General features: G+C 33.8%; 2 protein-coding genes across 2 annotated transcripts in view; both read right to left on the bottom strand.

The window, feature by feature from the left end:
• Positions 1-4,861, bottom strand: part of LOC106478269 (tetratricopeptide repeat protein 39A-like) — an 82,004-nt gene extending 77,143 nt beyond the window's left edge. The window contains exon 1 of the mRNA XM_022381844.1: positions 4,551-4,861. Within this exon, the coding sequence (XP_022237552.1) occupies positions 4,551-4,553 (3 nt within the window). The 5' untranslated portion in view covers positions 4,554-4,861. The remainder of the gene's footprint in view (positions 1-4,550) is intronic.
• Positions 4,862-9,353: 4,492 nt separating this feature from the next.
• On the bottom strand, positions 9,354-19,589 carry LOC106478268 (nucleoredoxin-like protein 2). The gene is made up of 3 exons (XM_013938801.2): positions 19,518-19,589; positions 14,258-14,562; positions 9,354-10,564 (listed from the first exon to the last, which is right to left on the bottom strand). Exons 2-3 carry the CDS (start codon positions 14,548-14,550, stop codon positions 10,426-10,428), a joined length of 432 nt encoding a protein of 143 aa, XP_013794255.1. The 5' UTR covers positions 14,551-14,562; positions 19,518-19,589; the 3' UTR covers positions 9,354-10,425.
• Positions 19,590-23,326: the final 3,737 nt, after the last annotated feature.

Below are 23,326 nucleotides of genomic sequence, written 5' to 3'. Positions count from 1 at the left end.
AGCCACATCGGGCTATCTGCTGTGTCCATCGAGGGGAATCGAACCCCTGATTTTAGCATTGTAAATCTGAAGACTTACCGCTGTCCCACAGGGGGACCCCTTGTGTAGTTATATATAAATGTGGCAGATATTTATTTTTAAAGGCAAAATTCATAGATTTTTTTCCCAACTGGGGCGTTAAGGGATAGTGATATCTCCTTTCGCCCCGCTGGTGTTAATTTTATATATCAACACTGGAAGTTGTTCTAAAATTAGAAGAGTTTAAAATTTATGCCAGAACTAGAGGAATTTAATAATTTTTAACTAGTATTAAGGATAAAATCAATAAGTTAATTAAGTTGGCATAGGGAAAGTCCGTGGGGTTAAAGGTTTGTTTTCAAGCGAATGTCGACATCAAAGCTCGACAACCCTTATTCAGGGTGGTGGGGGTCTGTAAATCCTTTGTCAGATAATTTACTGTGTATGTGTTGGGGGCGGGAGTACCCCGAGAAAACCCATTTTCTCTGATCGATCGCTAAATATTCTACCTGACCATTGTCCGAACTATGAACTTAAAAAAGGGGGGAGAAAGATTATGAATTACAATTATACATACGATGCCAAAAGAACGTCGTAAGTAAAACGGAAAGTAATTGTGTAGCTTTACACTTAAACAAAATACTTCCCTAGAAGTTGTCCCGTTGTCCGAACTATGAACTTAAAAAAGGGGGGAGAAAGATTATGAATTACAATTATACATACGATGCCAAAAGAACGTCGTAAGTAAAACGGAAAGTAATTGTGTAGCTTTACACTTAAACAAAATACTTCCCTAGATGTTGTCCCGTTGCAGGATTAAGATGTACTCATTACATTCGAAAGATCATTTTAAAATCACACACTGACTTACTTTTTTAATTTTTTTAGATTTTATTTGACCGACTTCGAAAGTTCAATGATCGTAGACGTATAACTATAACATAGCAATAATTTGCTAAGAAAAATACAATTATGAATACCTTTTATCATTCGAAGACTGAACTTATCTGACTTCGAAAGTTCAATGATCGTAGACGTATAACTATAACATAGCAATAATTTGCTAAGAAAAATACAATTATGAATACCTTTTATCATTCGAAGACTGAGCTTATCTTTTTTTCACTGAATGAGTGACCCAGATATAAAAAGAGAAAAATCTACGCGTTAGAATTTGTTTTGACTTAACTAAAAACAATCTCATCTTCGCATGCTAGTTTTTTTTAATTCTTTTAATATTTAAAAAATGGTTAACTTCATTTCATCCAGCAATGTTTCGTTGCTATCAGTGATGTTTTTAATGCATTTCGAGCGCAAGCCTTTCGTGTAAGTTTTTATATACTAGCTGAGGGTACCCGTTAAGGAAACAAAGACTGCTTAAAGGACAATGTTAAGTAATGTAATTACGGTAATCGAGGCAGTCAACTGGGGGTGATTGAAGCCAAAAGTCCCCCAAAAAAATGGAAGCATGCCCTACTTCAGAAGCTTTTTATTGTCATTTTTGGCCAAAACAAAATAGACCATGTACACCATCGAATAGTTTCCAGTTACCCTATAAAAAAATACGCTAATCGATCCAGCCAACCCTAGATAATGGATGTTAACATACAACAGACACAAACACTTAATGATCATCTTTAGAATATCGTTTTCAGCATTCATGGATTTACTTATTTCAAAGTATTCTCGAGGTTATTCTACGCAAGTTTGAAATAAACGAGTTTATTTTTATTTTCCACACACACAGGATAGGAAAATAAAGTGATAGGTCATCAGATATGACCTTTCTGTGATGTTAAGATTCTGTAATGATAAGAATTGACTTGTTAATGGTCCGTAATATTTTAACGTTAAATTGATACCGTTGTCTGCTCATTCTATCCATAATCACGGTTAGTTTCCTGTATATCTTGTATATTCTCAAACTTACATACTTAGTTCAAATAATCTTAATTACAATGAATTATTATAGGTAGTTTTGAAACTGTCCCGTTGATACATGAAAAACATATGAAAAGTCGAATATGTTTTGCTTTTTAGAGTTTTGTTTATTTATTGTAAAGCAATAGCTACACAATGAGCTATCTGTGTTCTACGTATCTGTCAAGTTTTTTACGTTATGTGTGGACAGGGTTCTTTACAATATGTGTCTGTAATGTGTTAGCGATAAATTTCAACAATAAACAAACAGCATAATGTCCAACTTGTTTTAAAATAATATATCAAAACAAGTCAAACGTATATACAAATGTTCGTTACACAGTCAATCATTACAGTGGTATCCAGAGCTTTAAATTATCATCTCTATTTGTCAAAAGTCCGCACAATTGATAAAACAAATTATTCTTCTCTACTCTGTTGTTACAATACAGCCTGCGATAATTTCACTTTACAAAACGTCACTTATGGCTAACTTACAAACACACAGTCTAGATCCACCTATCTATCTAACTTTGTCTTACTTCACGTACTTCCCTTTACTTTACTTCTCTTTCATTAACTAATTTGGTCGCATATATATATATATATATACATATATATATATATATACTGCCCGACTGAGGCCTAGAACTTTCTACAAGCTACGAAACATTATGATGTAACAATACTCAATGAAACAAAGAGAATAACTTAAAATGTTGTAGTAGCATGACGCAACAGTATCGCAGGTATAGAAATCAAATTTTTAGCGTTATAAGCCCTCAGATTGACTACAGAGCCACCACGAGGCCCTTTTAGGGAAGGGGTTAAATTGAAATCCTCAAAGATTTACAGTATTCTGTACATGCTTCCAAACTAACTGTTAGTTTTCAAATAGGATTTCTAAAAATGTAAAACTTTTAGTTTATTTCATTTGGCAACCCTAAAACTATCACATAACAGAGCACAAACTTATGAAACAGGAATTCGTAAGAGTAAAAATTACCTTGGTGGTAAGTAGGAAGACTGAGCGATTAAAACAAATAATTTTTCCCCCAAGGCTTTAATGGAGATCAAAGGTCAGATATTCAAGCCTTTCTCTTTCATTTTTGGTAGGTTATAGACAGTGGGCAGGTGTCCGTAGTTTGAAAAGTTTTTACTTTTACTCCTATTTCTAAAGCGGTATGGGACGAGTTGTCTTTGAAATTATAAGCCAGTTAGTCTTACTTGTGTATTGAGAAGAATTCAAGAAAGAGACTGATAAGAGTTAAATTTTTATATACTAAAAGGAAGCCAAAATGAATTCACCAAGGGAAAACTGTTTTTGTTTTTTACCTGGGCGAAGGAGATAGTGTGAACTTGTTGTACTTAGACTTTTAAAAAGCTTTTGATATGGTGCCACACAAAGGATTAGATAAAAAAATCACATCGGAAGTGATTAGGGAAAGACTAGTTAATTGGACTGTAGGGTGTTTATATGGGAGAAAGCAAGAGATTGTATTAACTGGACCCTTGTTACTAGTGAAGTACCTCGGGAGTCAGTTCTTTGGCTTTTCCTTTTTATCATTTAAATTAATGATATTGATAGGGACATAATTAGTGAATTACTATAACGTTAGCTTATGACTTTAAATCCTTGGGTATTGGGCATATTTAGGTACTGGAGAATGACTTGGATCAATTGGGATGTTGAACAAATATTTGGCAAATGTTATTTAGTTAAATTAAATCCAAAGTAGTGCATTTGGTTAGCATAACTTAGGTCAATAACAAAATAATTTTTGACAGCAAATTTATAAATTGAGAACTAGGATATATAGATAAGAACCCACTCATTAATGTGACTGAAGAAAATTGTCATGATCGTGGTTGTTAAGTTACTCAAGACATCAGAACAGCAGTCTATTGCTATTAGTAAAGGCAACATAATTTTAGGATATATTTATATACATAGTGATTACAAGTCAAAAAGGAAACTGTCTTTCCATACAAATCCCTAGCTAGGCCTCACTTACAATACTGAGTACAGTTTTGGTCTCCTTATTTAGAAATGATATTGATTTATAGAATGAACTTAGAGGAGGACTACCAGAATGGTTTCTGGGGCGGAAGGGTTATATTATATAGATTAAGATCTCTTAACTTGTGTTATCTTGAGAAAGGAAGGGTAATGAGGTTTCCTTAATCTCATCGAAGGTTACAAGATAATACGGAAGATCGGTATGATAAAAGTCTGTTTTTTTTATATTCTAAAACTCATAGGACAAAGAGACATAAGTTTAAGATTTGGGAAAAGACAAGTTTGGCTCCAATTAAAACAGTTTTATTTTTCTAACAGTTTTATCAAATTATGGAATCAGTTCATGTCGGTACTAGTGGAGGCCATTACTTTAAAGGAATTTAAGAGTGGAACCTATGAATTAATGAAAAATAAAGGGTGGATTGAAATTTTTATTTTTCTCAAGGGTGGGAGTGTAAGGACATCCTTGAAGAATCAAACGGTCCCTAATCGTCCTTATATTATATAAATATATATATATTTGTGTGGGTATGGTTGTAATGTGTATATTTTTATGTATATAGCAAAAATTATAAAGTTTCATAATTCTTACCATGTAGGTCCAAGTGGTATTGTAATCAACTCACAGAATCTTGCAAAAAAAATTTCCTTTCGGCACACTTCTAGTTTATTTTACATCGTAATTTTCTCTTTCACATTAAGCCTATCTTATGTTTTGCTAGTTTTGAGATTTCTTCTTTCTTAGATTCGTTCCTTTTTTTCGTTCTTACAAAGAAACAGCCAAATTATACTTTCTATCCCAATAACTTCAGAATAATTTTGATATCACTGTTTCAAAGTTATCTTGGCTAAAGGAAATCTTAGGTTAACCGCTCTTAGCACTGCAGCTTTCTATGCCTCACACCTATCATATCAACTATACTGCGATGTTCATTCTAGATCAATAAATGGACCGCTAGCTTTTTCACTGTTAGAACTGCTCATAGAGGGAGCAATGGACGTTCTGCACTCTTGGATAACGAGGACAATGTTACAATAACGTTTTGTTTCACACACGAAAGAGCATTATCACGTTAGGCATGTTGGTATGTAACTACCTATATATTTTTTAATAGATAAATACAATTTAAAAAAAGTCAAATATAAAACGATGTATATTAAAAACGCATTCAACTTGGAATAATGACGGTCGTTTGATTTTCTATTCTAGTACTTTTAACCTACTTTGGCTCAAGATAGGACGTCAGATTAATATTTTAACTGCCGATAAAAGTTATTTCATGATAAATGTATTGGATATCAGAAATGTTCAACAAATTTGTTATTTTAGAAATAAATCGTTAAGAATTATATGGGTGTTTCATATGTATCATTTGAAAATCGCCTATGTTTTAATAATAGTATGAGAAGCGATCGATATGTTATCCACAGTACAAAAAGTAAATGTTACCTGGTATATTAATTGAAAGATTAAGTTTGCTTGACTTATCAAATTGTTATAGATTATTTACATTTTTACAATATTATAGTTTTGGCTCGTTTGTTTTCCGGTACATCAAATATACATTTGTAATATCTTGTTTAAAAAATCCAAATGATAGTATTGAAGTACGTTACGTTAAAAGATGTAATGTTATATAATAATATGATATTACTTTTTTACAATACAATATGTGGATTTCTCTAGAAAAAGGCCCGACATGGTCAAGTGGTTAGGGCGTTCGACTCGCAATCTACCTTTCAGCCGTGGGGGCATTATAATGTGACGGTCAATCCCACTATTCGTTGGTAAAAGAGTAGCCCAAGAGTTGATTCAAGGTGTTATTGAAGTAAGCTAACTAAAATCTATTGGTTCAAGTTAACATTGAAATAAACTATCTAAAACCATTAGCTCTGGAAATAAGACATCAAAAACCATTTTTCGATTTGCTACTGAAGTAAGTTTTCTAAAACTATTGATTCAAATTCCCATTGAAATAAGCTATCTAAAAACTATTGATTCAAGTTAACGTTGAAGTAAACCACCTAAAAGCATTGATTCAAGTTAACATTGAAGCAAGCCACCTAAAAAACATTTGTTCAAGTTGCCGTCTGAAAAATGCTATATTCTGGTTGTCACTGAAGGTAATAATTGAAATTTTTTGTACTGATATTTTGCTGTATATGTTGAAATAGTTGGAATAGTTTTTAAGTTTATCATTATCCAATAGATGGAAGCACACGTAATAAAAAAAATGATTCAGTTTCACGTGAACAATGCATGACGAGAATCTTATGAAAATCCATCAGATCCATAACGCATTGATTGAATGTGTTGCTGAACAAGCCAATAATAACGTAGTTTTCAATCACACGATATCTCTACAACGCTATGGATAAACGCATTTTGGACCTGTAGAACAATATCAAAGTGTACTGACTCAACGCGTTGTCGAAATAGCCAATAAAACTATTATGAATCTTGTTTGGCTTTATATTTTGAGCAAATAATATATTGTTCAGCGTCGAGCGTTCGGCATTGCGTTGAACCAATACGTTATGGTCCCGATGGCTTGTCATATATAGGTGCTTCATCACATTATGTACGTTAAGAAGGACAATTACCTTTGTCCTTTAAAGCAAAATCTGGAACTAGAATTATTTGGGAGATGTATAATTATGAAATAACTTTTGATAACATCGTCAAAACGTAATCAGATCATTACCGTTTGAACTTTTTCTTAGTACCACAGAATCAATTTATTCACATGATTATTAAACATAAGTATAATGTTTATTTTACATTCTAAACCAATAGTGGTTCAGCTGTCATCGTGACGGCTTATATCGTTAAAATTCGGAGTTCAATCCTCACAGTAGGCATAGCATAGGTAGCCCAGCGTATAGCTTTGTGCTTAACAACGTTTAATTTATTTTTTGATGTCCTGAAGATGTCAGTAATGGATAATTGTTGAGAATATTATACTGTTGTCATAAACCTTTCCCTTATGTACGTTCACAATAATCACATATTGAAAATAAATTTCTCAGAACGTACGATAAAAAAAATTGTTCTATTTTTTTGTTGTTGTTTGTGACAAAATGATCATCTCGGTGTAAGTTCAATCATCATAGATAACGTAAATGTAGAAATGTTGATTTCCAAAATTATTTCCCATGAAATAAGAAGTATAGCAATTTTATAACCAGCATAACAAGAAATATATATAACTGACTGCAAAATTTAATTCTTACCAATGTTTCTGGACTAGTTATAACACTATCCAACATGTTTTAAACTGGAAAGAGACATGTATTTAATAAAATTTGCGTAAGATTGTATTTTCGTAGGAATGTTTCTGGCCTATTGAATAGCATATCTAACTGTGGTTTCAATGATCCAGAGTTCGAAACTTAATGCAACTAACATACTTTAAATTATGGGAGCGTTATAAAAGTGTCAGTCAATACCCTTAGTTGTTCCAAAAAGCCAGAAAAAAAATGATAGTGGCAGAGAATATCATTGCATGGCTACTTTCCTCTTGTCAGTAATTCAAAATTAAGGATGGCTTAACCTGAACCCTAGTGGTCTCTGCCCTGGCCCTTTTAACCAGTTGTGTATTTCTAAGTCAAAAAGAGTCATTTGCTTGTCAATTTACATTTTTAGGGTTTGATCAACTAATATATTTTGTTTTACATCTTCAGGTGTTTTTAGCAGGAAAACAGTAGTTTCTGTTTCCGTTCAACGTAAAATAACAAAACAAAATAATTCTAGCACTTGAGTTGGGTTTTATAGCACTACGTGGAACCAACGGAACACACAAGACACGTGTATGTAAATATTGACGTCACACTACGTCACTTGTAGTTTTAAATTCCTCGTGATCTCGCTCTTCGATCTTTGTAAAAATTGTACAGAAATAAGGTTTACAAAGTCATAAACTTGCAGCTTTCAATTATTGTGCGGTAAGAAAAACACATAAACAATAGTCACTAGTCATAAACATGATAATACAGGACTCCAGTAGCAAGAGATAAAACTGGACAAAAAATTTGTGACTAATACTTGTAGTAATTATATGAGATCGTTCATAAACATTACGCAGTTTCAGAGAAATGTATTTGTGTTTATATGTTTATATCACAATGCTTCCTCCGTAGTGTCAGTACGTGTTACACTAAGACCATATTTTAAACACCTATGTATAACACACAAAGCACTATTTTAGTCTCGCCTAACATGTCATATCGTTACCCATATTAGCATTGGTCTTATTATTAACAGAAGCTGAAAAGTGATAAAACCAACGCCACGGGTAATATATTTATGTTTAATATCTTCAACGATATTAAATTTTGCCATAAGTTCCATTTATAACAGCAGGATAGACTGAGCTGTGCACTGAGAAATATGCAATGTGTGTTTCATTCTAATTGTGAACCGTATCTAAGAAATGTCATATGTTTATATTACAATGCTTCCTCCGTAGTGTCAGTACATGTTACATTAAGAAAAGTTGTATTGTTATATCACAATGCTTCCTCCACAGTGTCAGTACGTGTTACACTAAGAAAAGTCGTATGTTTATATCACAATGCTTCCTCCGTAGTGTCAGTACGTGTTACACTAAGAAAAGTCGTATGTTTATATCACAATGCTTCCTCCGTAGTGTCAGTACGTGTTACACTAAGAAAAGTCGTATGTTTATATCACAATGCTTCCTCCGTAGTGTCAGTACGTGTTACATTAAGAAAAGTTGTATTGTTATATCACAATGCTTCCTCCGTAGTTTCAGTACGTGTTACATTAAGAAAAGTTGCATTGTTATATCACAATAATTCCTCCATAGTATCAGTACTAGTTACATCGAAGTTACTGCGTGATCCACAGCTTTCTTATTCCGTTTATTGTCATGAGACCAGTACGTCTGTGTTCCAAAGAGTTATGTACCGGCTCTTCTTGTCATAACCAGAAATATGTATCCAAGTGCGCACTGTCACTTTTTCCTTGCCACAATTTATCCCACTTTTATGTCTATCAGTATTTTTCTTTTGCTATTTCAAATACTGCATGAGATAATTTCTAATTAATCATCATTTTTCAAAATAACTAAATAAGAAGTATAGCGATTTTATTACCAGTATAAATTATTTCTCACGAAGTACAATCATGACAGATGACGAAAATGTAGAAATGTTTATTTTCAAAATTATTTCCCAAGAAATAAGAAGTATGACGATTTTATAACCAGCATATTTTCAAAGCAGGAATAGCATAATCATGAAGGCAAACTGTTTTCAAGTTTAATATGGATTTCCATAAACAAAAAAAAAATCACAATTTTGAAATATACTCGAGTGTGTGTGTTTTTTCATGTTTCTAGGAAACAGTTCGTTGGGTCCAAAGCCATAAAAATGAGTCTTTATTCAGAATTTCACAACATAAAAGCATGTCTAAACACTTTGCTTAAATATAATTTTTTTTCCTATTGTAGTTGAAAAGTCCTAAACTTACAGAAAAACACAAGAGGCTACAAAGAAGAAATCTATGTTTCGAATTCAAGCTTCTAACATAGAGCAAGGGCTCCCAAACTTTCTTGGCATAAGACCTCCCAGGATATTTTGCATCTCCACTGATGTGCTCCACCCATTGAATCTGTAGAGGTTAAGTACATTAATAGTACTGTTTCTTCTGTACATTTCCTACCCCCTCCCTCCCCTTCCACATCTGACACTCTCCTACTGCCACAGTTTGGGAGCCCTTGACATAAAAGGCTACGTTCGACAACTTCAGGGAAATTAGTGGAAACCACTCTTAACATCATGAAGCGTTGGCAAATTAACAAAAAATCGTATATAACTGAGAGGTCTTACGAAGCTGCCGTCCTATATATGTAATTATCATTACCAGCGTTTATTCCCTTGATTAACTTAATATGCCTTTCCTTTATTAAGAGTTGTATGTCTTAGTTTACTTACAAGGTACTCAAAACTTAAAGAAATTGATATTAATTCTGCTGAAATTCCATAAAAATAACTAATTTCAGATAAAGGTAGTTGACTTCATCAATAGTAAAATTGGGTAATATTAATCATAATTCAGTCCAGTGAGGTAATTTGATCATAATGTCATATATTTAACCATAAATCACTAAAGTCAAAAATGAAATAACCAACGCATCTTAATGTTTTCCAAAGAAATTCCAGTTTGCATTATTTATTTATTAGTTAACGTTCAAAGTTAGCAAATGGTCAAATATTTGATATTATAAGTATAAGCCACTCTTTAGTGTATTATCCTTAGTATATGGAGTTACTATATAATATATCATTTGTATACATTTGCACGTTTCAAGTTATACACAGTAAAACATTTAGGCATTGTGTGTGTGTGTGCGCGCAGCTTTAACAATCCTGTTTTGCAGTGGTCGATAATAATATATTTTTGTCAGAAAATGTTTAAATTGAGAATTTGAATACTTAGTACATTATCCTAACCACTCCTTAAAAGCTTCTGCTCCTTTTTCTGTCACCTCTTCAACACCGCTTTCCGTTATGACAGTGCCATCTTTCTTCAAGATGATAAAAGTTGGAATTCCGTCTACGGCGAACTTCTCGGAAAGCTTACTGGAACGAAACGTGGAAGCAAACAGAACTTTTTATTACTATATTTTGGAAATTTTATCCCCTTTTAAAAACAAACTTAATTCGAAGGTAGTTCAAGTCCTTATGGGAAAAATAATATTCGCAAGTGTCATTTTATTATTCTTACGAACAGTGTTCTCTGTTCGTCGGAAGCAGAGGCCCTCAAGTGGCACAGCGGTTTGTCTGCGGACTGACAACTTTAGAAACCGGGTTTCGATACCCGTGGTGGGCAGAGCACAGATAGCCCATTGTGTAGCTTTGTGCTTAATTCCAAACAAACGGAAGCAGAGTTTCAAGAATCTCCATTCCCCACACTTGTCTGATAGCAACGAGCTTTACGACTGAAGAGTTAATCTTTGCACTGAACATATACAATATTCATGAAATAATTACCGTTATTATGGAATTCAATGAGAAAATGTTAAAGTTGAATTACGGTGTTGGTCGTTAAAGTAATGGGAAATTGCTTGCCCCTGAATCATCAAATTATCCCCACCCCTTCCCTGCAGATGAAAAAATTCTAGATGCGGCTTGTCTAAGGCAAAAAATATATGTTACTATTAGGTGGTGAAGGTGCTGGTAAAAGCTATTATTAATATATCTGCCCTGTAAAAAATAAAAATAAACTACTGTGAAATAATAATAGTAACGAAAATAAAATTAATTACTGATAGTAGTTATCGGGCTCAAAGGAGTAGCCTCAGTGGAGGTCATCGGTGTGAACATAATTTTAAATATTTCACTCCTACAAAGCATCGTTTGATGGCGGAATGTCACGTGACCTATGAAGTTTCACAAAGTAGCGTCATAGAGAGGACAGTTCCACAGATAGTCACCAGAAGCAGATAGTTCTATAGAGTACCTCAAGAGGGCACCTCAGAAAGTAGAATCAACCAATGTCGACGTCTTCCAGCTTGTGATTACTTTATAAATGTTTCAAACACAGATATTAGTTCTGCATTATCCTTAGAGTCAACTTTATATTTTCTGTTCAACATCTATTTATTCAATAATATAAAAGCGGTTAGGTAGGTAAAATTCTTATTTTATGTTTCACTTGTTACATTTTGGCTATTTGTATAGTGCAATTCACGGTTTATACATAGGATTATATACTAAATTAAGTACAATCTATGTAGTCCTGAAAATGACTGTTTTTCATCTTCACTTAAAACATTCACGATCTATGATCTATGTATATGACATGTATTACCTATAAAAACATTTTACACTAACAGGAAACAACACATACGTCCAAACTAGGAATGCACGGGTACCTGACCGAATGTCGAAGTTAAAAACAGCCGAATCCGGGTAATTGAAAATGGCATTTAAGCCCTAATCTTTGTGGCAACTAACGCGGTACTGTAAGTTACAGCCAATAATAGGTTTAGTTTTTTTTAAAAAAAACGTGTTTCCAAGCAACAAAGATTGACTGCCCGCTGGAAGTCAGGGGTTCAGAGAACAATAGGGTTAATAACATGCATGGCTTGAGAAGTGGATTTCTGGGTAAGGTGTGAGTTTTGAGAAGTTGGGGCTAGGCATTAATTGGCATAATTATTCTAAAACGTGTCAACATTGCTGTTTCTGCGTTTACTTTCACTGGTCTCATAAATCGGACGCAGTTGGTAAGTAATTTTCAATTTTTCTATCTCAATAAAAATTAAATTTCAAAGTTGTCAGTTTCGTTAGTTTTCCATATATTGCTGTTTCAACTCAAATCATCACCGCTTCTCGCTGTCGTGTAAAGTTTAATTTTACATTGTTTTAGTCAAAAACTTATTGTAACTTGCTATTTTAGTCATTTTTCATTCCAATGGTAAACATGACCAGCTTGGTCTGGAAATATTTTGTGTTGGAAAACAAGGCGGATCGTTTCGCAAGGTGCACTCTTTGTTCCACCATGATATGTAGGGGTGGCACGTTACCCAAGACGTTTGGAATCAAATCGCTGAGAAATCTTCATTTCATAAAGACGAATTCGCAACCATGCAGAGCGACGAAAACGAGAACAAGAAGAGAAAACGTGACGACGAAGATGCCGCTGCTGAAAATTCGATGGCCAAGAGGAATAAAACGCAAACTCTCGAGCAATGCGTCGTTGATTACTCATGTCATTCGGTTAATTGTAATAAACGTCAACATTGTTTTTGTTCCTAATTTTTGTGTATATTGTTTAGTTTTTGTTGTTTTGGGGGGAGGGAGAACCCGGCCCCGGAAGTAACACTTTAAAAAACATATTTTCTTTAGATATAAGTCAATTAAAATTATTCAATATTCACGACTTCTGCTTTTACTAAACACTGTGTTTCTGTGGACCGTTTCGATTCACTTTGACATACAAGTACAATGCACTAAATCTTACCAGACTGATACTGTGTAGAAAACTTATTCAAATAGCACTCTGACTTGTGACTTAGAATAAGCATGGGGTCGTTGTCATTCATAAGTTATTCCAGGAACAGTAACACAATGAGAATACAAAACAAAGTCTTGTTTTACGTTAATGTTTTTTTACACAATAATAGTTCCCAACTGACAATGAATAAGACAAAAAAGTTTTATATTATTACTTATGTTAAATTTTGTTCCTCGTATACACTTTCATTTTATGTTAAAATCTACGCGAACCATATGCTTTAATTTTTCATTTATGTATGTTCTACATTTGTTTATACAGAAAAACATTAGTGTAAACTAGGCCTTGTATATTTGTGGAGTCTCTATTTCTGGAATAATTTATTAGTGACAACGTCCCACTGATAATTATAAGCCAATGGTCAGAGCGTCATTTGGAGAAAGTTTGTACATAGTACTAATCTAATGATATATAATGCTTTGTACGTGTATTTCAGAATGAATCAAAATGTACTATAGAAACATAATGTTTTAAAACAAAAGTTATAAATGTTGGGCTTTATAGATATTAACAACACTGAATGCAAATTAAAAGAGTTATATTGCGATTAAAAAATCTATTTTTATTTGGATATATATATATATAGTCTTTAGATAATGCAAAATGGTTTTATGGTTTATATATCTAGAGCTCGAACGGTTTAAGATAACATGAAAAACAGCCATTTTCGGGACAACCTAGATTGTAAGGTAAATTAGTATATGGATAATCACATGTCTAAGCCGTGAATTGCACTATACAAATAGCCAACCTGTAATAAATGAAACATAAAATATTAATCTAAGTATTACAAACTTTGCTTATTACTAAATAAATGGGCATTGAAATATAAAATTGACTATAGCAATAATAATCTGTGCCTGAAACTTTTGCAATCGAAGTTAAAGTTCATTATAACATACTTGCAAGTTGAAACAGGTCAAATATGTTGATTCCAGCTTCTGGGGTGTCCTTTGGCGGTACTGTATAGAAATATTCTCTCTAAATACCACTTATGGAACTATCTGTACTCTTGCGGCACTCTGTGGAACTATCAAGCCTCTTTCACTACTTTGAGGAAGTATGACTTCTCAGATCACGTGACCTCCCGCCATCAAAGGAAATCCCACTGTGCGGCAGCCTTTGATTTCCTCACCCCACCCACACACACACACACTGAGGCTGCTCCTTTGTGCAGTATACAAGCTACACTACTGCTGTTCAACCAATGCCTTGACCAATAAAGTACTGTATCAGAAAAAAACCTGATTACTTACGTAGAAACATCACCATCAAATTGAACAGCAAGCCAATCACCGTGGCTCTCCTCCATATAACTGAACATATCGTCTTCGCTTTGATCAGATGAAACAAAGACGACTTCAAAAGGAGCATTTTCATTCCTCAGTTCACCGTAAAGCTCTGTCAATATAGGTGTGAACGCGCGACAAGGAGGGCACCAGTGAGCACTGAAATAAAACCCTATAATCTCCTTGTCCTGAAGAATCTCGTCGGCATCCACTTCACTCTTGTCTTTCTTGAATAGTTTCTGGCCTTGAATTATATCCATTTTGCTGAAAAACTAACAACAAATAATAAGTGTTGGAAATATAGCAACATATCACAAAAACAAAAATATGCTCCAAAACAGTGTTTCTCAAACTGGGGTCCCGACCCAAAAGTACTGGGTTGTGATATCCTAAAAAATATTGCGATAATGGATATTTTAGAGTATGTTTCATCCATAAATATCAAACTAGAGAAACCAGATATCATGCGAGAATGACTTGTTTTTCCTTTTTATACAGCAGTATTTTACTGACTAAAATTTATCATAATACACCAGAGGGTGCTGTTCAAGAATGTGGTTAGATTTGGAAAATAAAATGTTTTCAAGATGCATAATCTTTTGCCCAAAAAACAGTTTAAAGAAATTTCAGTAATAAAGTATAGGACCAGCAATTCTCAATGTTTATCGTGAAGACTTATTTGTTCTTTCTAAAAACAAAAAAAGTTTAAGTTTATGTATTTTACTAAGGTAAGAATTTTAATTGATTCTGTTCTATTGCATTTCATGATCATTTACTCTTTATATAGAATTAAAAGTTAGTTTATTAATATTTCAATATATTAATACAATGAATGAATTTGGTTAAGTTTTGTTGAGAAGTATTCATGTAATGATTAAAATTTATCGGAAACTTTCTGGTAAATAAACACTTAAATGTACAAAAGACAGAGCTTATAAAGAAATTTCCAATTTAATGTATATGTTAGCATAATACTGACAAAAAGTGCTAAGGCTTAGGAATCCTAAGCGATGTGACTTACATTTTACAATGACTCAATATTATTATTTTTAATTTTCCCTAAAACTTCTATGTTTAATTCTTAGTTGAAACTATATAATTTTTTATGCTTCTGTGGATTCTGAAATTTTTACACAAGTTTTGTCAACTTTGAAAAACTAGGGGATCTTTGATAATAAGTAACTGACATTATTTGTGTATCTTGAATGGTTAGCTCTTTGAACTTTTGCTTGAACTCCAAAGACAACAAACTAATAAATATATTGAGTTTACGAACCATCTAGGAGGACCAATTCTCTTACATGGTTTTTTACAATTTTCAAAAGTTGTAGTAAAATAGTTGGATGTTAAACAGAAACTAGTGTTGGGGTGACATCCTAAATGAGTGTATATGTAACTAGATAGCTCTGTACAGAAATATCTAACTGATGAATGCAGTTGGTGTATTGATCATGTATTCCTAAAGCATTAGAGGATGTACAGTCATTTGCTATCACTTTGCGTTTATGGGGATCATCATAACCTAAAATAATCTGAAAAGGGCCCAAGCAAAAAAAAAAAAAGGGGGGGGGGTGAGAATCTCTGTTCTAAGACAATACGATTAGGCCTATTACATTTGAGCCCTACATTCTTTTCTCAGTCCTTTAGGGCTCTTCAAGAAAATGAAGAATGTTAAATATTATTTCATTATTTCAATCACACTATCTATGCCATACACACTACCGCCGGCACTTGTCACTGAATAAAAAACTCATCAGACTGGCTGAGATACAATAAAGACAAGACAGTGGTGGTTTGAACACTAGTTATAAGCTGTTTGTTGCAACATTTGCTATAGCGTGAACGCCTTTTCTAAGATGACAAAGCGTGATTACAATTAATTATATTTATCATAAAATATTAGTGTTAAGCCTATTATATTTTAAACACTACATTATTTTCTCAGTTAATAGAGTTTTTCAAAAAGAAGAAAATATATAATAGTATTTCAAACACACTATATCAATAGGTTGTAGTGTTAAAATGTAATATGTCTAATACTAATGTCTTATGACATGCATAATTAATTATAATCATGCTTCGCCAACTTAAAAAAGGCATTCACACAATAGCAGTTGTGCATGTCCTAGTTAAGTCGCTTATTTAGTGTTCGATTGAGTTCAATCAGTAATTCGATTTTATTTCCTTGTGGTATTCCTCAGTTAACTAATAATAGCAGTTTAACACCATAATTGTTGATGTTTCACGGATTTGGCCAGAACGCCAATAACAAAAGAGATGTGGTCAGTGAAACGAAATGGACCTGTCATTAGTAGAAAAAAAAAGCTCTGAGAAATCGGATTCATATATAAAATAAAACAAAAATTTATTCTTCAGTTCCATCGAACACTATAAGACTCAGTAAATAATTCAAGATGATCTGACAGTTTATGCCTTTCTAAACGTTTGCCTTTACCCTATTCAATGCGACTCCCTCTTCCTTAATTGGTGTTCGACGACACAATATGTTACAGAAAAAAAAAACACATGTAGTAGTCAGTGTAGCTGTTCCAAATTTTGGGTCGGCGATCTCAGGGAGGTCACCAATGAGAAGACAGAAAGATAGTCTAGAATAGTGACAGTAAGGTAGGCCTACCCTGCCTAATTTACCAGTTAGAAGTGGCCAAAGTGTACTTTAAAGTTAAACCAAAACTCAGCAACACGCTTAATATACTTGAATTTTATATTACATATTCTATTAGTTATATTTTATGTGCTATTAGTTTTGGTAAATACATTGCAGATAGTGGCGTAAATATCCCCTCGCAATTGCAGGGGGGTGGTGGCGTGCCAAGAAGGGGACCTGAAGGGCGTGGCAAACTTAAGAAAATTGCCGACAAGGGGAGAAACATACAGTTTAATTTGTTTGAACTAAAATAACGGCGATTGCACTATTCTGCAAGTTAATGCTATCAATCAGCCAGAATCGTAGCTACAATTAAAGGAAAATAAATGTAGAGGCTCAATTACTTCTTATGCAAGGGGCCCATCTTCTGTAGTTACACCACAGATATTTTTAGTTAACATTTTGAATATGGGATAAGATCACGAGTACCAATTTTAACATTATAAAGTTTGCTTTTGTTTTCTTACAACTTTAATTCTAGCATTATACAACCTTAGATCTGTCCCGTAAACAACGTGTATAAAGAGCGTTTGAACAAAGAAATTGTTCGTTACAACTCAGATGGCATAACAACGTGTCGAGTAAAAGGTAATGGCGCACAACAAATTATGGGTATTTGAAATTTTATTATTCATTCGCTTTTGATGGAGCCTCCCATTGGCACAGCGGTATGTCTGCGGACTTACAACGCTAGAAACCGGATTTCGATACCCGTGATGAACAGAGCACAGATAGCCCATTGTGCTTAAACTACAATCAAACAAACTTTGATGGAACCCCGTACTGTCCATTAACAATAATGTGACTGAGGTTCTCTACTATGATGTAGCATGAGACCTAACAAAGTACATAGTATATTGTCCAGAATGTGGTTAGTTACCGAGAATAGTGAATTTTGCTTTAACTGTACGTTCCATCCTTGCGTTATAAAAAAAAATCTTGTAACCTATAGTTGTTATTCCATAATACTAAAGCCATATCGATTAATTCTGGCGTAGGAATGTGAACCTGAGATCCCATGGTTCTTACTCCGTAACTGCAAAAAAAACTGCCTTGGTGACGTATGTTTGTTATAACAGTTGCTGTCAAATCACACTATTTGAACTAGAGATAACCCCCAAGAGTAGCTTTGCGCGAGTTACCAAACAAACAAAAGCGGTAGTTACTATTTCCACGAAATTTAGTTGGAGTTTTAAGTACTGATGCGAACACGGATATTCACTTGAAACTCCATATAAAATGTTAGTTATAAAGATGAAGCCCACCAGTGGCACTGCGGTATGTCTGCGGACTTACAACGCTAGAAACCAGGTTTCGATATCCCTGGTGGGCAGAGCATGGATAGCCTATTGTGTAGCTTTGTGTTTAACTTCAAACAACAACTAAAGATGAACTAGGAAGTTGGTGACTTGCCACACTGCCAGTTTTTATTTTAATAAAATTAATTATCTTCATTTTGTGATATAATTTTTGTTTAATTTTGAAAAAGAAACCTAATCAAAATTTATACTGTTTAGTGTTTTGATCCTAATATATTTTTGTTAAATATCCATATTAAATAACACAACAAAGATCAAACCGGGCATAGCCTAGTGGTTAGCGTGTCGAGATATGAATCGAAGAATCCAGAGTTCAAGACGTAATGACGCTGAATCTATTTGTGCTATCAGCTGTGAGCGCGTGATAAAAGTGGCAGTTAATCCCATTATTCAGTTCGAACAACTGGACAGAGCACTTGTGGCGACAGGAGGTGCTGGTTGCCTGCCTTTCCCTCTTGTCAGTAGTTCAGAGCAGGAGGGTCTCTGACCTGGCAGTTTAACTCAAGTGCGTTTTTCATGTTGAAAATTCTAATTCCAACTTCAAAGATCACCTAAAATGTGAAACAACTATTTCAACCAGTATTTCAAGATCAATTACTTTTCGGAAAGCGTCACAATAATACGAGTAAAAATGTTATAATAGTTTATTTTAATAAGCAAGATGTGGATATGAAATATTCTGCAATTTATCTGTTAGAATAAGCTTGTTTTGGTTTTAGCACAAAGCTATACCATAGGCCGTCTGTGCTTTGTTCACAGCAGTGGTTCCCTGATGGCTCAGCGGATAGTCTGTGGGCTCGTTAACGCTAAAAATCGGGTTTCGATATCTGCGATGAAAAGAACACAGATAGCCAATTGTGTAGCTAACTTTGCTCTTAACAACAAACTTTTCACAACGAGGAACCAAACTCTGTATTAAAATAAGAATAAATTAAAACAAGATACTTAAATGTACTTCAAAATAGTCAAGTACACCCCCTGTCTGAGTCCTTCCCACAACACTCTACTAGGATTCGAAAATTAACTAACATTTACGTAATTTGTGAATAGTTATTTTACAGTTCTGTGTAAAATATCTGTATGGATATGTATATGAAGCATTCAAAAATTCGAATAGAACCAAAACAGAATATATTACATAAAGCAAATCATTGCCAAATATCTAGAAGAATTTTTCCATTGTGCCTTCGCTTAAATTTCTTTTTTACTCTTTTCAGATACACAACGTTTTTTTCTAACTTACCTTGGCGCCTTCAATTCTTCACTGGGAACAGAACGTGTTAAAAACGTAGTTGACAATGCCAAGGTTTTTCAAGTTCGTAATGTGTTGATTGCAAAGAAATGTCGTTGTCGTGGTAACACCAACGATACTCCGAGCACGTGATTTCATTCGAGCTATTGCGTCATACACTACTCTCACTTGCTGTTATAGATAAAATAAAGATACTGTAACCCACAGCTATAAAGTATTAGTAACCAAGGGTAGTTCAAAAACTTAAGATGCAATTTATATTCGAGTTCGAGAATGTATATAAGATATTTTGTTTTTATGTAAAAAACAAAGTTTTGTCGATCATTGAAGCTGTAATCTTCAGGGCTTATAGCTTTTAAGTGCTGAATTAGATCCCCACTCTTATCACAGTACAGATAGCCCAGTGTAAATCTATGTCAGAGATCTCTTGGGTTCAGTCACAGACATCTTTAATTTTGAATTGCTAACTAGATGAATGACAACCAATCAACAGCACTCGCCGTCTATGCAGCTGTTTTGTAACCATACAGCAGGATTAACCGTTACAGTTATACCGTCCCAGCCTCTTAAGATGCAGAGTATGCTTCAAGCAGTGTATCGCAGCTCGAACGTCGGAGCTGACGTCCTGCAGCCCGGCAAGCTAACCACTAGATCACGTCTGGTATCAGGCAACATAAATCATTACTAATGTATATTGTTACAGTTAGGACCTATTCATGCATGGTGGTGTTGTAACCAACCATCTGTATAACTCGTGGAGATTCAAAGCACTTATATTTTAATGTATAAACTAAAGGTATGGCGATACAGAGATACGATGTGAGTATCGTATCGTGAAGCCGTGATAGGATTGTATCAATACATCGTCCGATACGATTTATGTACCTTCACGAAATTTGGCAAGCTTTCAGTAAACATTATAAGTATTTTGTACAGAAAAAATCAGAACTTCTAATAAAGTATTTTTTGCTAAAATTAATGATTTAATAAAGGAAGATGAGTATTGAGTACTACATGTTGTCTTCATTCCCTTTATCAAAAACGTCACATGCAAAGTAACATAACAAATTAACAATAACAAAATAGATAAGACAGATATTAACTTATTTTATTGTACTTCTCTTGCCAGCTGCCATTTAATTGATCAAACCTGAGTGGGAAGTTATATATACCATCACTTTATCTTTTCAATGCACTTCATTTGAGGTATAAAACCTGATGAAAATAGCCTGATGTTTTCGGAATAAGGTAAAAGCTACTTTCTTCGAAACACCCTGCGATACCAGTAGCAACTGGACGCATTCCGAACCTTCGTTTTAGCTTATTGAGCTAGCTATTGGTTGAATTTCGCTGTCACGTGCAGCTATGGTTAAAACTGAAACAAAGCAGTTTATGTGTAAGAAACATTTTTAGTTCCAAACAATAAAACGGTATTTAATCATAATATATAAAAAATCGTGAATATCTATATATATACTGAAAAACGTGTCATTCACAAATATCTAAAATAACATAATTTTATTTTCCATGAAAGTTTTATTGTGAGGATAACAGACCGAGAAATATGTGTATCAATTTAACCAGTTCGTGATGCGTTATGTACAGGTGATGTTAAGATTATATTTGTATAGGTTTCACTATATTTGTTTTACATATATTGTAAGATATATATATATATATATATCCACGTATTTTATTTTGGGGCAGGACGCGACTTAGTGGTTAATGTGACTATGAATTTGGTGATTCAAGTTCGCGATCCCTTGCTGCAGACATGCTCTCAGCACTTTGAGGTCGTGTGTGCGTTAGTTATAAGAATGACGATAAAATACCACTATTCGATTAGAGTAATCCAAGAGTTAGCGGTGTATACTGTTGACTAGCTTCTTTGCCTTTAACCACTCGAAATTAGGACGGCTATGTGCATACAGCCCTTGTGTAGCTATGCGTGAAAAAAAAAAAAAGAAAGAAAATGGCGTTGTTTCAAAATTAGCTGACTTCACTGTTTGTATAGAGAAATGAAGCAATTCCGAAACAAATAGTTTCCGTCATATAAACCTATGGAGATAACTCTTACCGGAAAGTACAAACATGACAGATATTTTAATCACTGCGAATACACAAACAACTACAAAGTTGTCATAAAAGCCTCAGAGAATTTTATAACGTTTTATCTTTTGTTATTTCACAGAACAGTCAAATACACTTGTATTAATTACTTCTAGAGCTCAGAACTCCAGAAACCACCATTTACTCATGAGCTTCTAATTTTAGATTTTTTGAACGAGGTACTAGCTAACCTTAACAACATTGTATCATTCATCAACAAAGTAGGGAGTTCTATCACACCAACTACTGTTTCGTAAAACGTTTAATAAATCCTTTTTTTTGAAACCCGTATAGACCAACGGTATGATTACAAAATTAACAACGTTAAAATCTGGAGTTCAATTCAACACGATGGACAGAGCGCAGATATGAAATATTGTAGCTTTACGCTAAAAAACAAAAAACATACATATTTTCCTGAAACATTTTAACATTTTATGGTGAAACCTGTAGTACAACAGTTGAAACATTTTATGGTGAAACCTGTAGTACAACAGTTGAACCATTTTATGGTGAAACCTGTAGTACAACAGTTGAAACATTTTATGGTGAAACCTGTAGTACAGCAGTTGAAACATTTTATGGTGAAACCTGTAGTACAACAGTTGAAACTTTCTTTTTTGTTAAGTATATATATTTATACACAAACTTGACTCTTCTGATAAAAATATATTAGCTACATAATAGATAATCTTAATTTCATTAATTTGAAGCTTAACCTCTTAATCAATTAATTAAGCCTTTTTTAATGTTATTTGTTTCCATAATACTGAAATGATCTTTCGTCGTTTCTACGTTGCACATACTCTTGGCATGTTCTTTTATACGTGATTTGTTGTCACTCCAATTTTAGAACATGATATTTTTCCAGTTTTAGTTGTGTTACTTAATAAACTATAGCAAGTAATTTTAGTTATGGTATGTGTATGTACTGTGATCAAATATGTTGTGCTTTATTTCAATATGTACGTTTTGATATTTAAGATTTTAAGTGATTATAATGTTAATCGTGATACGTAATTTGGATTATCATTTTTCTTGTGGTTAATTTTATTGTCAGTAAGATGTCCTAAACATACACCTATCACGACAGTTGTTTAAAAAAAATGGATACGGATTTTTGGCATATTAATCGCAACTAAGGAAAATTGTTTGTTTTTAATTTCGCGCAAAGCTACAGGAGGGCTATCTGCGCTAGCCGTTCCTAATTCAGCAGTGTAAGACTAGAGGGAAGGCAGCTAGTCATCACCACCCACCGCCAACTCTTGGGCTACTGTTTTACCAACGAATAGTGGAATTGACCGTCACTTTATACCGCCCCCACGGCTGAAAGGGCGAGCATGTTCGGTGTGACCCGCGACCCTCAGATTGCGAGTCGAGTGCCTTAACCCTTAGGCCATGCCGGGCCTAAGGAAAATTGAAACTTTGTATGTTAAACTTTATAAAAACCATTTATAAATTGCTGGATGAGCGTAAATATCTAAGGGATTTTCTGAAGTTTGTTGGTTTTAAAGTTTATACCAGGCAGTTTAATTATACTAGACAATTTCAACAATATAGAAAACAGCTATCAAATTTTGAAATTTTTTATCATAAAAATAAGGCGTACAAATCCTCTAAAGGTCAGATTGGAGGAGCCTGTTTCATTCTTAAATAGAACGACAAAACCTTGTCGAAACGTTGTACATTTG

The sequence above is a fragment of the Limulus polyphemus genome, unplaced genomic scaffold, assembly GCF_000517525.1.
Source record: "Limulus polyphemus unplaced genomic scaffold, Limulus_polyphemus-2.1.2 Scaffold195, whole genome shotgun sequence".
In the NCBI taxonomy this organism is placed as follows: Eukaryota; Metazoa; Arthropoda; class Merostomata; order Xiphosura; family Limulidae; genus Limulus; species Limulus polyphemus.
Note: the sequence above shows the minus strand (reverse complement) of the source record. Positions and strands in the feature narration are given on the sequence as shown.